Genomic DNA, 19,323 nt, shown 5'->3' with positions numbered 1-19,323 from the left:
TCCATCTGCTCTCATAAACGTGACACATAGAGAGAAGCTGCTGAAGACAGATTGGGTTGTACAGTTGCTCCAGAAGGCCACATTAAAGGAAGAACTCTCACTAAGTGTATTTCCAGCCTTGTTTACATGCACATCACAACCTAGATTTCTTTACACATTCATGCTGAAGGATACTCACTGATATCCCACCCAGCTTCCAGAGTAGAGGCCATGATTTCCTAAGTGGTATCTTACAATCCAGCCCAAAATTCAAAAACAAGAGAGGAGGATATCCTACCATCTGATGGAACTCTAACTTCCTTCTTCTCTTTTGGGGTTTTCCTTGTTTTGGTCTCTGATGACAGAGCTTTAAGAAGAAAGTTTCAATGAAAAACTAGTTGACATTTACTTACAGTCTGTGATCAATCTATGGCAAAAAGTACCTAAAAAATTGCAAACCAAGCTGACCTCTGTGCTTTCATATGAATCAGCCTGATGAAGCAGTTCTATGAAATACAGTTTCTAAAACTAGTACCTAAAATTGTAACAGAATCATTCTGTCAGGCGCTAGGGGTTCAACACAGTTGTCCACATGCAGACTAGTATCACCCGAGGTGTCAGAAAGCAACACAGCGTCCCAGGCCGTACAGGTTCCACACCTCTGCAGAACCTCTCAGCACTTCAAATGGCTTCAGATTTGTTGTTGTTTTCATTCAGCTACCAAAAGCTATAAGGTTACTTCAACAACTGAAGATTTCCCTGTAACTGAACAGGGTAAGTTGGTAGGTTTTATACTCTTGATATCAGCAGACCTACTTTGATTGTTTCAACTGTGCAAGAACATACACTCAGAGCTCTTGTCTGCTCATCTTCTCAATATTACAGGTCAACAGCAGCCTCATAAGCCCTTGCTAACTCAACTTCAGCCAGCTATTTTCAACTGCTGCTTTGCTGCAACACTAAGTACTTAAGAGGTCTCTCGCTTTGAAAGCAACACAAAAGTAAATGCATTATTTAGTCTAAAATATCATGAGTAACAGTAGCAAGGAAAACTTCCTCAAAACAGTATACGTAAGCCACAGAGAAAACAAACAATCCACACCACATGAAAACACCAATCTCTTGCTTGAGGTGTTTCCACTGTAGAGCTCACAGAAAGACCACAGGGACCAGTGGCTTCCACATCCTTAGTTGAAACAGAAGAAAGCATATGTGGTCAAACATGTAGAGGGAGAACCAGATTGGAGAGAAAACCTTTCCAATAATGTGTGTTTTGAGAGTGACCTGTCCCACCTGAAAGCAATGTGTTTCCCATTATAACTCTCAACAAATTCCAATTCAGTCCTCTGACTTGTGCTTCTCAGAGCACAAAATAGTGTCTGCACTTCCTCTTTTTCCTGCACATGCTTTTACCTAATACATGTTCAAATAACAGATCCATGTAACTTCAGGTATTGTTACCCACAGTCTGCTGTCCCACACTTTCATGAGTCCCCCACTACTGCACGAGCACTTTCCAAAGCTTGGGAGGTAACTCACATGAACGCTCTTCGTCCTGTCTGACTGGCACTTCTCCTTTGATTCGGGCTGCCAGCTCATCTGCAAATGATGTTGGCCTCTTCTTTTTCTGAGCAGAAAGGACAAATAATAGCATATTTCTTATATAGAATCTAGTTAGCAACTTGACACAATTGCAATTATAAATACTGTACTTTATAGCCACATTTCACAATATCTTGTCTAGATTTTCCCTGAAGCCCTCAGAAGAAACAATACAAGTTTCTGTTAAGAAAGCAGAGATTAGATGTGCATCGAGAATTTAAAAAATCCTCAAAATTTCTAGATCTGATAAACACTTTTTTTTTAATGTCCCCTTACTTTGTAAACAGGAGAAACAAAAGGCCTTTACCTCACAAAAATGCAACAATCCGTGTTCCTGAAAGACAGCTTTGATACTTGCTTAAGGTGCAAGAATCCCTGAGTTTAAATGGGTAATACCTGAACAATCATGTTAAAAGACTACTCAGGATTTCTAGAGGAACTTCCTACAGGATTCCAGGTATTTGAGAGCTACCATTATAATCCCTCTAAGGAAAGATTTTTCATACAGGAAATCAAATCTCCCATTCCAGGAAGGTAACAATTACTCACAGGCTTTGTGCTTTCATCTAAGTCTCCATCCTCATCCTCTTTTTCAGAGTCAAAGAGATCACAGCCATCATCATCATCTTCATCACTCATCTGGGCTATCCTCTAAAAAACAATTAATATCCCATTTGCATACAAAACAAGCACAAAACGACATCTGCTTAGATAAAATACTCAAATTAAACTTAGAGAAAGGATGGGAACTTACAGACAATTTGGAGTACTTCACAGCTTTTGAAAGGTAAGGAAGGAGTACTTCTAGCTCCAAGCAAGTTGCTGCATTCTCTAGCACACCCCAACCATGTGCTACTGAATGCTGCAACTGAGGACACAAAGGTTCCCCTCACAAGGCGTGCACCACTACCCTACACAAACTAAAGACCTGGTATTTAGCCTTAACACAGGAACAGTGTGATCAGCTAGTAAAAAATTTTATCATCTTGAACTGTCCTTGGGGTGGACAGCAGAATGACAGACACTGCATGCTCACATCCTGGTTTCGGTCACATCAATGAGAGGATGACAACGATGAAGTGAACTGGATGAGAGCTGGGGACTGGCCCAGAGGAGGGCCCAGAACTGAACTAAATAACGACCAACCCAAAGGGACTTGCTCATCTGAAAACACATCAGGCATATAAAGCCTATGAAGGTCAACTTAAAGTAACATCTGAGTGCTTTTGTAATACTGGTTTATTAATAAGTAGATTAAAAAAGGGTTGCTTTTTGCAACATTGCACTTTCGATATCAAATCATGTCAGACTGAAGATCCCCACATTGCAGTGGCACATCTAAATATGGATAAGATTCCTTCTTCTAAAACCAATTACTAAAGTCAGGCTTGGATTTTTCCATCTCAACATTTCCTTTTTTCATTCATTATCCAAATGGATATACTGTTCAAATATCTAATACTGTTCAAATCTTTGATTTCATGTCATACGCAAACTGTACTGTTCCTTGCCTCCTGCACAGGAATATTAGAATTTTAATTATAAGCCAAATAAACCCACAAGAGCCTAGTTTTCCTGGGGCAGATTCTTTGAACTTTCATGTCTCCCAAGTTATTCCTGAGGAAAACACATATCAGGCAATGCCATCCCACAAAGGCTCTGTATCTAATGACAACTTACAAGCATGTCTTGAAGCCCAACCCAGGTTCATTTTCAGAACATGGTGTCATCTCGCCAGGACCATCCCATAAGAAGTTATAAAACTCAGGCCTCACAAAGTTGCTAACAGTCAGCTGCCTAGAGCTCTCATCTATTTCATGCATGCTCACTGTGCCACTCAGGTATGTACCAGAGTGTTTAACCATACCGTCTTTTGCTCATCTTCACTAGGGTTTCCAAATTCATCATCTGATTCCTGTAAAACAAGAGACCCAGAGACAAATATTACACATTACTTCATCCAGTGGTTAAGGGAGAGGGCTCAGAAAATCTGAACTTGCTGAAATTCGGACATTCAGATCTCCTCACCATGATCTGACCAAGAAATTGTTCCCCCACTACTGAACATCTTTACAAAAAGAGCCTACCAGAAAGTCATTAATTCAGCAGGCTCCACTGTGACATCAAAACCCAAAGACATCAAAAGCAAACACCTCAGAGAAAGGGATTGCTTCCATAGCACAATTACAAAACAGAGACATCCCAGCCAAAGCAGGCAAAATATATCAGAAACCAATATTCCAATGCAGCAGATTTATGACGCAAGGTCTGGAGGTGAATTACTTAAAGCTTTAAAATTGTTCTTGTCAGTCTCCATCCCATTCTTTGTAACTGTAATTTACAACCAGACTTGTTCTCCCTAAGTGCAATTCTTGATGAGAATCTGATTTGCTTCACAAAATTAAGTTAGAGTGGAATAAAACACTTCAGTTTGAAGTATTCTACTTTAACAATGCTAGAGTCAATACCATATAAATGTTCCTCTGGAAAGCTGCAGAGGAAAGCCCTGCTAAGAACAGTAACAGAAAGTATATTTATCACAACCAACACAGGGAACAAACATTGTGCAGCAATATCTTGAGAGCCAACATCAAAAAGCAAGGTAGTTAATGGCCTCACACAAAAGGAATGCTTGTGCAAAGCAGCTGGGACTTGCCACTTACCTCCTCATCCTTCTCTTCACTGTCAATTACACTTCCACGGTCACTGTCTACTGATCCTTCTAATTTAAATGGAAACAAAAAGGTTAAGGACAGACACAGAACAATGTAGTCACCATTTAAGCAACCTAAAGACTCTGTGAAGAAAACTAAAATTCAGGTGGCTAGAGAGTTGCTTGAAAGAGCTTTGAAAGCTGATGAAATTTTAACACTTTGTATTCCTAATACACAAAGAACAAGTAACTGAGAAGTTACTGCTTTGTATACTGGAAAAGTGGTTGTTACAGCATGATGAACATGTTTTTCCCCAGCTAATTAAAACCTGCATCTAAACATGCAGGATGCATCTAAACAGTACACAGGATAACCAAAGTGGTGATTTGAAACAGTCAAAAATCTTGGATTAGGAACTAATTACTTGCCTAGAAATAAAAGGTCATGGAAGCACATACCCTCACTAGAGAGATCTCCAAGGCCAACATCATCCTGTTCCATAAACTGCTGAGAGCCAATCAAGTAAGGTAAAGGTCTGTCAATGTAGAGATCCTGGAAAGAGACAACATCAGGTCTTCCTGACATCTCTGAACAGCCCTACATGGCTGCCAAAGACAGAAGCCTTACACCCCTTGTTTTAACTCGGGGAAGATAAAAGCTTGTTTAGAGTCCCACTAAACATACACTTCAAGTCAACATACAGCTGGCTGGACTAGCTGAGGCTCTCAACACTGTCAGAGAAAGTGGCTACTTCTATCTGTGTAGTCCCAACTTGTTTTCTACATGCCATCTAACAGAAGAATATCCTTGCAAAGACCGACAGGCCCGAGTCTTAACCCAAAACCTGGACCTTGGATTTTTTGGACAAGGGACAGTAAAAACCACCCATAAAGATATGGTTTGTACCTAAAGAGCTTGAAATCTCTGTGTCTCACTCCCATACAGAACTGAGGCTTCCCCTTTGAAGATCACTCCATTAAACTAACTTCCTTTAGGTGCCATACCTTAATGCTAACCTAACTGTAAGACAAGCAGGTTACACAAGGAGTAGTTCAGCAGAGAGCACTTCTTCAGATGCAGTCATCAAATCCTCTTTTTAGGTAACAGGTTTAGCTAACATCAGTTTTATACTAAGGCAGTTATACAGCTGATAGAAGCAAAGAGCAAGTCCAAGAAAGTAAAACAAACCCAGCAAGAACAGGTCCCTGTACCTTTGGCTCAAGTATCAGTTCCACTCTTTCATTACTTTCTTCCTCTTCTGAGTCAGAGTTCCCTGCTTTGATGTCCAGCTGTTCAAATGCACTGTCCAGAACCTGCAACCCATAATTCACTGCTTCTTGAATTTTAGGGATTAGATCAGCTTCTTTCTGTTCCCGTGTCTTTTCCTTTAGCAACAGAAAAAACCACATGTTCATTGCATTTTACTGAAGACTCAGTCTTGCCACAACATACATACAAAATGTTAATTTCAAACTAGCACAATGAAAGCTTTTCCACTATGTGCATTAGAAGAACAATCAGAATTTTTTTTTTTTTGCTTGACTTAATTCATTTTCATCACTCCAGAAACCAAGATGCATAACCACTTGAAAAAATCAAGGCCTAAGTCTTGTCTGCTTGATACAGTACTGAGCCTGGGGATACCCTAACAGATGATCACACACTGTAGTAGCCTCCAATATCACTGTCAACTTTATGTCTGAGTGACATACACTATCCAACAGAGAGACTCCAAGGAGAAAGGAAGGAGCTTGGTCTGTAAGCTGTAAATGTAAGCAAAGCAAGTTTGACAGTGAGAAGGTCGACAAGGGCTGCAAACATACTGACAGCACTCAAGGCAGCTGAAGTTAACTACCTGCTCTGTTTTGTCTCCAACATCAGCTTTGGGAATGGGCTCTTCCACTTCTTCATCATAGACTCTCTGAAAAATCAAGCAAAATTAATTAATGTAAGAACATGTAGTAATATAAGTAGTAATGTACTACTATAGGGGTTAAACCATGGGTACCACCACAAAATACACTGTTAATAGATAATTAATTACACATTAATTTATTACACATTAAAAAAAAGGAAGCCATGGATGATGTCAAGTACCTACATGCATTGGTACTGAAGGTACCACCATCAGCAGCCTCTCAATGCAACTGAGGTAATTCAAGTTTGCTGACAGACTAACCTGAACATGATAAAAAATGCACTGTTTTCACCTTCCCAACATAAAGCTGTTCTAGACACCTTCAGAGTGAAGCCTATAGTTTACTTAGAGGCTGTCTCCTTTAGTTCTCTGTCATTTAGTAGCCTTCCTTCCATACTCACAGAGAGGGTTCACAACATCCCTCAACCTTCAGTGTGCTCTGATGATCCCTCACATCCAGCTCTTTTAGCACTCTTTTGTAGGACCAGCTACAAGGAGACAAAGCGGAATAAAAGATCTCCATGGAGCGTGCAAACCTAAATCCAAATCTCAAACACAGGTGCAGTTATCCTCTGGGAAAAGACAGATCTCTCACTAACTAAACTGAGAATCAAAAATGAAGACCTATTTCTGTGCACCTTAATTTGGGAACAGACAGCTGTAAGCACATGAGATTTAAGACATTTGGTACAAACTGTTTGCAGCAGAACCATTATGCTGAACAGCCAATCTAGGTCAGGAAAGACACTGCAGCTCTGATAAAACCCACTACCACCAAAACCCCTCACAATATTAATCCAGTTTTCTGTCTTTTTTTCCTGCCACCATCTTTCCAATAGTAATGCCATGATGAGACACGTATGGCCTGAAATAATGCTGATCATAACAAAACACCTGATAAAACTCACAGTGCTAAAAACCCTCCAAAAATCTGAAATACTATTAAAAGCTCTCCATCTTAATTAGACACCTACTTCTAGTGATACAATGTTGCAACAGGCTTTCAAGTCTAGCCTTATCTTTCAAAATAGAGATATCTACAAAGTGGCAACATTACCCAGAAAATACGCTTGCCATGACCACACAAAGAGGACAACTGCCTGCAGGCCAACACCCTTAATACCAAATGCTTTTAGAGTAAAATAACACCAAATTTACAGCATTGTATATTGCTCCTCATATTTAGACAGCTAAGTGCAGACAAATGCTACATTCATGCAACTTGTGAAGATAAACCAAGACATCCCAGAATTCCCAATTCATTCACAGTTCTAAAAGCAAAACTGTATTAGCACGGAAGGAAGGTATCGCTGAAAAGGCAAAGGGAACCTGCCAATATTGGATAGTGCATCATACACAAGGGAATTAGGATATCCTTTAACAGAGTGCAATTAAAAGTCACTTCACGTCTAAATCAGCATCAGACCTGCCACAAAGCTAAATCACTTCTCTGCAGTACATTAAGAGACAATGACAATGCCTGAAGTACAAGTCTGATGTTGTAGTAGAACACACTCACATTCTCTATGAACTGCGTGTTGGACAACATAAGAAAGTCATTGAAGACATTATGAAGGCGACAGTCTGTAGCTTTTGTTTCACTAATCAATCCGTCCACCTGTTTTTTGATTTCGTGTGTCCTGGAAATGGTTTGCTGTGAGAACTCTTGTAGGAAATGCAGAAGCTGTTGACAGCAACAAAGGAAAGCAATAGTCAGCATCCAACTCTTTTTCTTTGGCGCCGTTTTAAGACAGGCAGAATTGATCATACACTTCAACTGAGGACCCAAACACATGCACGTTAGACTGAAACGCTCCCACGCACACACACAGGACCAAGTCTCAGTCACTTCATTCTGCAGCTCCGTTCAGGCAAACTCCTATTTTAGCTTTCCTGCCCGGACCGGAGGGTGCATGGAACGAGTGAGCGGCCGGGCCCGGGGGCTGCGTTCTTCCCGCGGCAGGCCCGTCTCCAGATCCCCGACAGCTGCCCGGCCGGCGGGCGGCAGCACCGCCCCGCACACGAACCCAGGCCCCGGGAGGCCGCGGCCCGCGCACCCCGCCGCTGCCGGGCTCAGGCCCGGTCCGGGTCCCGGCCCCACCGCTCACCCCGGCGTCCGAGGCCAAGGACCAGCTCTGGCTGCCCTTACGGATCTCGTCCAGGGACCAGGGCCGCTCCCACACCGGCGCCGGCTCCGGCACGTCCCCGTTCATCTGCGGGAGAAGAACAGTGAGCAGCGGGAGCAGCGGGGCCAGCGGGGCCAGCGGCGCCGCCACAGCCCCCCCCCGGGCCGGCCCGGCCGCTCACCCTGGGCTCGCGCCGCTCCCGCGGTCAGCTGAGCCGTCACGTGACCCGCCCCGCCCGCGCGCACCGCAGCGCCGCCAGGGGGCGCGAGGCCGCGAGCGCGGGTGGGCGGGGCCAGCGCGTGCCGTCCTGACCCCTTCCATCCCCTCCTGACCCCTTCCATCCCCTCCTGACCCCTTCCATCCCGTCCTGACCCCTTCCATCCCGTCCTGACCCCTTCCATCCCGTCCTGACGCCTTCCATCCCCTCCTGACCCCTTCCATCCCCTCCTGACCCCTTCCATCCCCTCCTGACCCCTTCCATCCCGTCCTGACCCCTTCCATCCCGTCCTGACGCCTTCCATCCCGTCCTGACCCCTTCCATCCCGTCCTGACCCTTTCCATCCCGTCCTGACCCCTTCCATCCCCTCCTGACCCCTTCCATCCCTCCTGACCCCTTCCACCCCAGTCCTGACCCCTTCCACCCCGTCCTGACCCCTTCCACCCCGTCCTGACCCCTTCCATCCCCTCCTGACCCCTTCCATCCCCTCCTGACCCCTTCCATCCCCTCCTGACCCCTTCTGCCACATCCCCTCCTGACCCCTTCCATCCCGTCCTGACCCCTTCCATCCCGTCCTGACCCCTTCCATCCCATCCTGACCCCTTCCATCCCTCCTGACCCCTTCCATCCCTCCTGACCCCTTCCCTCCCTCCTGACCCCTTCCATCCCGTCCTGACCCCTTCCATTCCGTCCTGACCCCTTCCATCCCCTCCTGACCCCTTCCATTCCGTCCTGACCCCTTCCATCCCCTCCTGACCCCTTCCATTCCGTCCTGACCCCTTCCATCCCCTCCTGACCCCTTCCATCCCATCCTGACCCCTTCCATCCCGTCCTGACCCCTTCCATCCCGTCCTGACCCCTTCCATCCCGTCCTGACCCCTTCCATCCCATCCTGACCCCTTCAATCCCGTCCTGACCCCTTCAATCCCGTCCTGACGCCTTCAATCCCCTCCCCTTTGCTGATGATGCAGAGCTCTACTTTCACTGAAATTTGTGCATTATGAAACATGAGAACTGTGTGCTCTTTGTGCACTGATGCTGCAAAATGTAGAGTCTTAGCACTGGGCAGTTTCAGGTCTGCAGATCAGTTTCCATAAAAAGCCCAGCATGATAGCTGCATAGAACCTGAATGGTTCCTTAGGGGAAGCTGTTCTTTGTGATACACCACTCTCTGAGCCAAGAGGACTATGAATGGCACAACAAAAATCTGCTCTCTAGAAGTCCTGTTCTAAACATTACAGACAGGATTATGAGAAGCATTTCATCCTAAAATTCCTTTTAGAGAGAAATTTAGACAGGTTCAATTTAAAGTTTAGAGGAAAGACAGCAGCAAGAAAAATCACTTGCTGTTCCCTTCCGAACTCTCTAAATGATTATGTGATGTAAAGGTTTAAAAAATCACATATGTCATCAGGGACTAATCTGCAGATTAAGAACCAGAACATGTAAGACTGTACAGGGCTGAGGTCTCTGACATCCATGCTTAAAGCTATGCCTTAGCACTTGGTTAAACTCACAAATATTTGCAAGGTAAAGACAATACCACAGTCAGCATTCCCAATAGCCAACAGAAAGTAAATATGTTTTTATAAGCTTAGAACAGGATGCAAACATTAAAAAAGTCAATTTACAATTAAAAGTTAAGTTTCTGCATCCCATGGGAAAGAATCCAAACACAATTTGTGTGTTGTTCTTCATTTCCCTGGCTACTCCTTGCTCTCATGCTCAGTAGTACTGTATGTCTTGGCATAGAGGCAGAGAGATGTGGTTGTTCAAGCCCTGCAGTTTCCAGAATTCTTCAGTCTCCAAGAGACAGTCCCAGGCACCTGCATTATCTGCAGGCTGCAAAAAGGCTTGGCAGTGGCAAGTGATGTTAGAGCTTGAAGATGCCTCAGACTCAGTGTAAAAAGGAGTATCTGTAGCTAGAAATAAGTACATGTGCTGCCACTGGACCAGCACAGGGGCCTGAAACTTCCAGAGGAACTTCCCCTTCTGTGTGGTATTCATTGTGGTTAATGCAATGGCAGAAGACACTGCTTGCCTGTTAGTGTATTTATTCATTTCAGAGAATTCAAAATCAGGTTTCCTGTAAATAATTATATAACTCAGAAGAAATAAGCAACTATGATTTCATGTCACCTAAAAAGACCTTGCTATATTGAGTCAAATGATTTTCTGTAATAAGTTGTGCAAGCAGCAAAAAACTAGTCTGATAAATTCAGTTCAGGTAACTAGAACTTAAGGGAGAAAAACAAAACCTGCAGCAAAACAACTAACCTTGTAAATGAACTTTGACTCTGACACATGACTTCATTGGTTTGTGGTTTGATCCTTCTTTGATCTGAGAAGTTCCTATCTGGTGATAAAATCATGGGCTTGGAGAACAGGCTCTGAAGATCCATGGGGAGGTGTAGGAATACCTACTGTGTCAGGAATAGGGAAACTTAACTTCTGTGTTAGCTCTGGTTTCTGAATTCCTTTATTCAGGTCATAAGCTCTGAAACTTGAAATCTCTGACACACTTAAGGGAATCACCCAAAATCATGCATCAAGTTAGCATCAGAATGAAGAAATAAAAAAAGTCCTGAATCACAGTCTCATGGTTTTCTGCTTAGTCTTTAGCAAAACATTGAAATGTGAAACTCATAGGACCAATGAAGCGGTGCTACCCTCCCACTTTTGTAAACAGATCAAGAAATTAAACTTCTCATATTAATTGAGGTATCCTAGCTAATAGAGCAAGGTAGAGCCAGGATGATTGTGAACTTATGTTCCAGGTTAGACCCAGGAAAGACTTTCAGCAAGTGTGTACTTGAGAACAGAGTGGCTCCACTGCAGGAAATGAAACTATCCAGAGGGCACAAACTAAGGATATACACAAGTGCTTTGCTTGACCCAAACCCTAAAATCTAGTTTGAAGGCTGCAGAAGTTAATGGGGATTTTCCAGGTTTTTCAGCAGATTCAAACCTATTTAAGCTAAAGATTGTGTTTCCAACATATTGGAGGTTTAGTTATCTACATCACTTAATGTGCAGATACTTATCTGCATGATATATTTAAGTTCTATGGAATCAGAGGAGAACTTTGCAAAAAACTTATTCTCTCACTGAGTATTAATCCACCATGAGGACACCAGCTTTTTTTTGATGGGAAGTAAGAACACCAAATCATAGAATGGTTTGGGTTGAAAGGGATTTTGAAGATCATCATGTTCCAACCTCCAGCCATTGGCAGGTATACCTTCCACCAGGCCAGGTTGTTCAAAGCCCCATCCAGCCAGGCCTTAAACACTTCCAGGGATGGAACTTCCACAAGTTCTCTAGGCAACCTATTGCAGTGTCTGACCACCCTCACAGTAAAGAATTTCTTCATAATAAAAATTATAAACATGCCCCCTTTCACTTTAGAATCATTACCCCTTGTCCTGTCTCTGCCCTCCTCATCTTTCCTGTAATCCCCTGTTAAGAGCTCTGCATGCTCTAGGGAAATTAGTGCAGTGCTATGGAAGCAACTATCCTTGAAAAAAAAGTGTATTGAGAAGAGGAATTCACTGGACATGTGGCCAGATCTAAGACTTTAGGAAGGGACCAAATTCTTTTAAGCACGATCTGTGTATCCTCAGGCAGGCGGTTCAAGGGCACCCAGGAGTGTCAGCCTAGAGCAGACAGTGGGCAGCACAGCTGCCAGGGCTCCAGCAGCTTTGTAGGAAATCACTGGCAGAAGAATAAGGTGTTGTGCCTAACAAACACTTTGAGAGCAAAACCAGTCTTGCTTTGAAGTCTCTATCAAAAAGCCACAAAAGGACTGGCATAACATTTCCTGTTCAGCCCAGGGTGACGTGGTGGCAGCAAGGCCTGCACATGGCAGGTGAAAGGAAGGGAATGCTTTTACAGTGGTACAAGGCACAGGATGCTGCACATCACCCACACTTTCTCTATGTTTGTATGCAAGCCTTATATCAAGAGATCCGGGAAAAGATACACAATCATCACTGACAGAGTTTGCAAACGCTGCTTAATGTGCCAAATAATAACTAAGTCTGATCATCTTAACAGTGAACTAAACTGTGCTTACTTAGTTCATGCTTAAATAGTTGTGGGGTTTTGGGGGGGTTTTTGGGGGGGCTTTTTTGGGTTTGTTTGTTTGTTGGGGTTTTTTGTTTGTTTATTTTTTGTTTGTTTTTTGGTTTTGTATTTTGTTTTTTCTGGTTTTTTGTTTTTTGTGGGTTTGTGGGTTTTTGTTTGGGTTTTTTTTTGGTTTTTTTGTTTTGTTTTGTTTTCATTTTGGAGGAATAGGATTTTTTAAAAACTCTGTAAAGCATAGAATTTGGATTAACAACAGTGCCCCTGAGAAGAATTTAGTGATGAAAAGCAAATATTTTCTGTCTATAACAATATAGTGCTTAAGATAGCTAACGAGGTGCCTGGATACATATACAGGAAAGGCATTATGTCCTTCACAGTATCTGAAGCTGTTTCCACAACATTTATGCTTTTATACCTTGTTTTATATTCAGTTTTGAAATGAGCTACTGTCAGCTTGGAGACTGTGCAGAAATGGGTAGCATGAATGAAAATAAATTTGTGTTACAGAACTGAAGATGAAAACTGCAGTACTCACCTGAGAAAGGTTCTGAGCTGACTCAATACTCTGTAAGTATGGACAAGAGGAAGAGTTGGATGATAAAGCACTGCTATCTACCATGCCAGAAGAAAGGATATTTACTGATTTTTTTTCAGTGAAGACATGACTATCATTAAATTGAAGTTTCAAAATGTAGTGATTATATCAGAATAAAAACAAAAGTCAGGTGTTTAATTGGCCAATTGAATGCTTAGGAAATTTTCATTAATTAAGTCGTTCTTACTAAAGAATTATCAGACCTGCACGGACTTGAGCTTTAGCATTTCCTCCAGGGAGGTAATGGAATTATGTTGTGATGTACTTTATTGCTTTTGCTTCTGCTGAATTCTTTGGGTCAAATTATTTATTATTAATACACAGCAATACATAGTGCATAGGAAAAAAATTACATCTTTGCTGGCCACCATTGCAAAGCATATAGCTCTGTGTTTAATTTACTCTAAAAAAAAGTCCCACATGATTCAGCTTATTTTTTCAGTCTCTAGACCTTATAATCATTGGCTAAATTTCCTGTAGCCAATGAAAAGTCTCCCACAGGAATGACTTTCAAATTGCTTGACAGCATCTGTAACAAAGTATTTTAAATGTAGGTAGGGCCACAGGTGGCTATTGCTTTCTGCAAAGAGGTTGTAGGAGTAAAAGCAGAGTACTTGATTAGCACTCTGAAATTTATCACTTCTTGCAAAAGTGCACATTTAAAAGTGATCATATACTCTACAGTGATTATCCAGGTCAAAGCCAGAAGAGTTCCATAGGAGTAACAGCAGGGTTTGGATTTGAGAAAATTTTTTTATTTTGGTGGAGGAGAAAGAGAGATGTTGTAATGGGATCCAGCTTCAGCTAAGGTCTCAATGTTAAGAGGTTTTGATCCTGCAGTAGCCAAGGAGCTTTGGTGATATTTCAGTGCACACTCAGCACTAACCATGAGTATGCAAAGATCCAGCAAAAGATCTATTAATCTGCTATTTATCCCTGATGCACTGCTCAGCAGGTTCCAGCCCACTGATAGCAGAAAGGATTTTGCATGCATTTCTGCCCCCCCTAAAAATCACCTAGCTGGGTAATAGTGTCTACAGCTTAGCTACCAATATTTGTATTCCATCAGAAAGGTGTTTTTCTAATCATAATGCTTCCAAGAAATAGGAAGTTCTGGTCTCAAGAGTTTGCCCAGGTCAGTGCTCTACAAAACCAAACATTTTCTCATTGCCAGCTAGAAAAATTTCAGAGATTTCTTTGGATATTGCAAAATAACTGCATTTGCATTGGCAGGCTTTTTCCCCCCTCCACCTAGACTTGAATTGCACAACATAAAGGCATCATAAAATATTTGCTCTCTGATTCCACATAAAGAACTTCAGCTTTCTCTGGAAACTTAGAGCTCTTTGGAAGCCAAGCATTCAACAATGGTAAGTCAAAGGTTTACATTGGTTTGGGGTCTACTGTATTTCAATGACTGTATTGTATTTCAGGCTTGTAAGATGCAGAGACAGGAAGACACCTCTGTGAAGATTACTGTGAATTTTATTCTTTATATTGTAATTCTTTGCAGGAAACTGTACAGATATCTCTGAGGCTTTCACTTGCTGGTATTCTTTCCTCAGAATGTTTGTGAATACACTCAGTTTTCCAAACATTTAGGACTATGTTTTTAAAAGTTAGAAATGTGAAGTACATTTTAAAATATAAAGTCATTTTACAAAGAGAAAAGTGTATCTTTTGCCTGTATATTTTTTCTGTTCTTCCCTTTTGATCCCTCAAATTGTTTCCAGTTCCAGCTCTTCAGGCTTCCAAAGGTGTTTGCAGAATCTAAATCAACAGTTAGGTAATGATAACTAGATGAAAGTCCTATGGCCTAGTTTTCCTGAAGTTTGTGCTCACATGATCCCAACGGTACAGACATCAGGAATTACCTTTGATGAGCACCTCAGGAATGGCATAGGTTCTACAGAGGAGGCAGTAGTTTCTATATGTTGATTCATAAACAGGGGAGAAATTACCATTTGCTTCTTCCTCTGCTTAAGCTTTATTGCGAAGTTTCTGTTACTTAGCTGACAAATCATTTGCTTGTTGCAGCATAAAGACATTCAGACACCTGACTGACCACAGGCTTCCCCTTATGTTTCTGTTTAGTTTTGGTTGAAGGTCTAAAACCGATCTTTAGTGAGAGGAGCATGCCCAAGCTCATGTGACTGGCATTTCCAGGAATAGCATCATAAGGAAAATGCTGGAGGGAAAAAAATGATAAAACATTAACAGAAGGACAGCACAACAAATGAAGCATTTTTATATTTTCTATTCAGATGTGAGTGATGTGGCATGGACTATCATTGACTATTGTTGCAAACACCTGACCCAGGCACCACAGAATAGCACACTTTAGGAGTTTCAGTCTTTCCTTTTAACTTCTCTCATTCTGGCTGTGTTGCTCAGCATGTCAGCTGTCTCTGTTCTAGCCTAAAGCCTCAGGAGCTCCACATCACAGAACTACAATGAAAATGAAGCATTACCCCCTTGCCAGACTACTCCATAAACCCTCCTCCTCTTTGCTTTCACTACACTGTAAATGTCACTCAGTCCCACAAGAAACCAGGACATCAAGGATTAAAATACCAAGTTTTTTCCACAGCAGGCAGAGGAGTTTCTCCTTGGCTCACCTCCTGCCTCAGGCTCAGAACCTTTCAATATCCTGTGGCAATGTGATTCAAGCCAAGCCTCTGACTGCTATTTTAAACCCAGTTCAAGCAGCAACAGCCTCAGCAATAGCTTCTGAAGTTCAGAACAGTAACTTGCATTAATTGTGCAAGTAACTTGGAAAGATCTACTCATTTAAAATCCTTTCACATTAGTCTGCAAGTGTTATCAATAAAATTTAAACAACTTCTTCCATTGCTCCTCAGTCTCTGGCTATTCCTAAACCTTTCCTTTAAGTTATTCAGCTATAGCAACCCATCAAAATAAACCTGTGCTCTCTCCTGCTTCCCCAGTCCCTCTACCCCAGTAAAATAATCATTACAAAGTCATGCAGGCTTTTTCAAAAAAAGTTCTGGCTGTTCAGCAGGTCCCAGGGGACATATCTGAAGGCCTCTTACAGATGCTTCGCTGTTGCCCCCACTAGACAAAAGGAGGTGTGTCCTGTGTTAAATCCCAACCTGTCTGCATGGTTTGACAACATGGCTCAGGTGATGCTAAGTACAATGTACAGCACTCGAATTTTACCCAAAAGCACACATCTATCTCTCTCTTCTCTAATCAGATACCTGTGTCAAGAAACTACAGGAAAAGATTAGATTTGACATCTCCTCTCTGTTGCAAAATGTGAAACAATGGTGTGCTCTACAAAGATTTGCTGGGGAAATAGCTAAAACTGTCTCAAAGGCCATAAATAAAGCACTGGCAAGAGATTGACAAGGCTTTCAAGCTGGTGATACTATTGAAGTTTTGTGTGATTTCTAGGGACTGAATTTTGGCAGGGAGTGACGCTGCTGACACAGTAATATCATGCCATTTTGTATCTTCCCACCTAAATGAAAAAGTCCTCAATGCAGGGAAATATCTGGAATGTACTATTTCACTATTTTCATGTACACGTAAGGTTATTTCTAATTTTAATTCAGGTTCAGTGACAGCTTTTGAAAACAGAGCTAATCAATGTGGATTAAAATGCACGGCCTGTGTTTCTTTTACAGAAGAGCTTTCTGGCTTTCCTTCTTGCAATGGGCATCATAGTGACCCTGGGTGATGCATACTGCTGGAGTAAACGTCACAAGCCAGGGGAGGGTGAAAATGGTAAGAACAGGGAAGGTTCTCTGACCTGATTGCTCTGTGGTAGCTTGGCTCTATGTGGAGCTGCCAGGAAGGGCTCAAAATACAAGGTAGAGGGCAGGCCTTGGAAAACATAAATAGGGGCCAAAAGTAGGGGTAAACAGTCTTCCCCTGGGCTGCATATGGTTGGAACAATATTATTGTGGAAGGCTGCTATTGCTATTCCAGCACATGGAGCTCGTTTAGGAGTTAAGAGAAAAAAAATCCTTGTTCTTTACTATTGCCTGGAATAAAACTTTCAGAAAATGTGAGATAATTTTTAAATTCTTTGGTGTTTAGATGGAGGCTTAAAGAACAATGTTCTGTTTTATTGCTGTCTTATGCAGGCTGTATGGTGAATGGAAGACTGTATCCCTTTGGACACATTGAGAGGACAGAGGAGTGCTTTAGGTGCAGCTGCAGCCAAGTGGGAGTGAATTGCTGTTCCCTGTAAGTTTGAACTTCTTGGTACCATCATTGCCTGTAGGATGACCACAGCTTTCCATTGCTGGGGATAAATGAGTTTGTAAGGGCAGTAGAGAGCCTTTTCTCACCCATGTCACAGAGCTAGTGAAAGCCACATAAAGCTCTTGATTGTTTGGAGCCTTATCTGTGCTTGCCTTAGCTCATTTTCTGCTGACTGGGAGTGGACACAAGGCTTTCCAAGCACATCCAGTTGGTGCTTGCCTTTAGTTTTTAAGGAACTTGTGAACTGCTCTTTCACTGCAGTTAAGTCATCAGCTGAAAAAGTGGAGGTAGGGAAGTGACTTAAGTGAAGTTTCCCTAAAGAGCTTATGATGATCTGAATCCCTTTCCTGAGGTGCTTTACTCCAGTGAATAGGCTAAATGTAGAATGACAAAGTTCTGCCATCAAGTATCTCTCCAGCATTCTCCTTTTCTCTTCCTGCTTTCTCAAAGGTTCAAAATACCTGGAGGATGATCTTTGTCTTTGTTTGGGTGACAGAGTCTATCAGGGAGCAGCCACCACATCCTATGCAAACTGGAAATTGTGAAAAATTAAAGATGCCAAGCCCATGCTTAAGTCACACTGCAGAGTACTGAGCTAGAAATCCCTCTGCTAGTGCTGAGCATGCTGGTGCAACTACACAGTGCAGTGCAGAGGGCATCATTTGGAGCTCTGGAAGCTGCAGCAGTGTGGTATTCAAGGCATAGACTCAGAACTCTCTCACTCAGCAGTATTTCAGGCTATAATCACTCAAGGATTGAAGCTTTCATTGCTCTCAAGCTAACATTTGCTTTCTCTTTGCCACTGGCAGCTTTCATACTCCTATTGGTTACGACAAAAAGAATTGCAAAGTCATTTTCAACAAGGAGCGCTGTGACTATGACGTGGTGCAGAAGGACGACCCCTCACAGGAGTGCATTGTCTATTCTCGTGTGGGCTGACACCTGCTCCAAACCCCTCTGCACTCTGGAATTCCTCTCCTTCCTACAGATGCTTTGCCATCACAGAGAAGCACGATGCAGTGAGAAAATCTCATAAAAGAGAGCACTTCTGTACTCACTTCTACCCTCCTAACTGTCCTAATTCAGCTTACAAGATGCATAATTAGAGTGTCTCATTTCTATTATTACTGCATTTGTTGACTACAATAAATTGAGATGAAACATCCATAAATGTTTCATATTGATGTTTTGTTGTTTGCAGTGAAATGGGGAAATGCCACCTTCTCTGAGAAAGAAATGCATTTGGCTCTCTGTCTAACATGCTGTCCCATGCTGTTTGCCCAAAAGATTTTTGTGTTCTGCAGGGGAGGAATAGTTTTGAAACTTGTCCTGAATGACTTTCCTGGTTTTATGCTAGCTCATGTCAAAATTATACAGAGAACAACCTCAGCTGATGTACCTGAAGGAATATTCTTACTTAGAGAAAAAACAGCGGCAGCTTCTTAGAGAGGTAGTATTTTCAGCATGGAGATCAAAGACAAGACTTCCTACCTAAGTACCTCACAGAACTGCTTCTTGAGAAAATTTGATTTTCAGAATTTATAGGTTTATTTATATTTTATTTCTAAAAATAAAGAATTTAATGAATAACAAAACTTGTAGTTTCCTAATGGATCACTTATTAATTTGAAGCATTAAGAAGTGCAGACATCAAGATTAATATCCACCTTGTAGCCAGGAACTGTGCCACGGGACATTGAAATATTCCAGAATTCCATTTTTTTTCCTAGCAAAGCCTCAAAAATTAAGTGAGGAAATGTTTCTTCTTAAATTTATGAAAATGAGTTTATTATCTTATATCTTATTTTGGTGGAAGAGAAAGAGAGATGTTGCAATGGGATCCAGCTTCAGCTAAGGTCTCAATGTTAAGAGGTTTTGATCCTGCAGTAGCCAAGGAGCTTTGGTGATATTTC

The 19,323-nt window shown here is 42.1% G+C and overlaps 2 protein-coding genes across 5 annotated transcripts in view; one reads left to right on the top strand and one right to left on the bottom strand.

Annotated features, from left to right (window-relative positions):
* The window catches only part of LOC134554793 (WASH complex subunit 2A-like), a 65,948-nt gene that overhangs the window by 27,307 nt on the left and 19,318 nt on the right, over positions 1 to 19,323 (bottom strand). For 2 of the 4 annotated variants that reach the window (XM_063405723.1, XM_063405727.1), the window contains exons 1-11: positions 8,461 to 8,535; positions 8,262 to 8,366; positions 7,673 to 7,837; positions 6,091 to 6,156; positions 5,447 to 5,620; positions 4,694 to 4,787; positions 4,245 to 4,303; positions 3,449 to 3,496; positions 2,131 to 2,232; positions 1,519 to 1,606; positions 278 to 346 (exon numbers count right to left, since the gene is read on the bottom strand). In XM_063405723.1, the coding sequence (XP_063261793.1) occupies positions 278 to 346; positions 1,519 to 1,606; positions 2,131 to 2,232; positions 3,449 to 3,496; positions 4,245 to 4,303; positions 4,694 to 4,787; positions 5,447 to 5,620; positions 6,091 to 6,156; positions 7,673 to 7,837; positions 8,262 to 8,366 (970 nt within the window). In that variant the 5' untranslated portion in view covers positions 8,461 to 8,535. Of the gene's footprint in view, positions 1 to 277; positions 347 to 1,518; positions 1,607 to 2,130; positions 2,233 to 3,448; positions 3,497 to 4,244; positions 4,304 to 4,693; positions 4,788 to 5,446; positions 5,621 to 6,090; positions 6,157 to 7,672; positions 7,838 to 8,261; positions 8,367 to 8,460; positions 8,536 to 19,323 lie in introns of those variants that run through there. The other 2 variants (XM_063405726.1, XM_063405725.1) reach the window with 2 other exon arrangements.
* On the top strand, positions 14,399 to 19,005 carry LOC134554795 (beta-microseminoprotein-like). The gene is made up of 4 exons (XM_063405733.1): positions 14,399 to 14,547; positions 16,828 to 16,927; positions 17,290 to 17,392; positions 18,220 to 19,005. The coding sequence occupies exons 1-4, from the start codon at positions 14,545 to 14,547 to the stop codon at positions 18,347 to 18,349; spliced, it is 336 nt and encodes a 111-aa protein (XP_063261803.1). The 5' UTR covers positions 14,399 to 14,544; the 3' UTR covers positions 18,350 to 19,005.

Source organism: Prinia subflava, chromosome 9 (assembly GCF_021018805.1).
Source record: "Prinia subflava isolate CZ2003 ecotype Zambia chromosome 9, Cam_Psub_1.2, whole genome shotgun sequence".
Classification (NCBI taxonomy): domain Eukaryota; kingdom Metazoa; phylum Chordata; class Aves; order Passeriformes; family Cisticolidae; genus Prinia; species Prinia subflava.
This window is presented reverse-complemented; position numbering and strand designations above follow the sequence as displayed.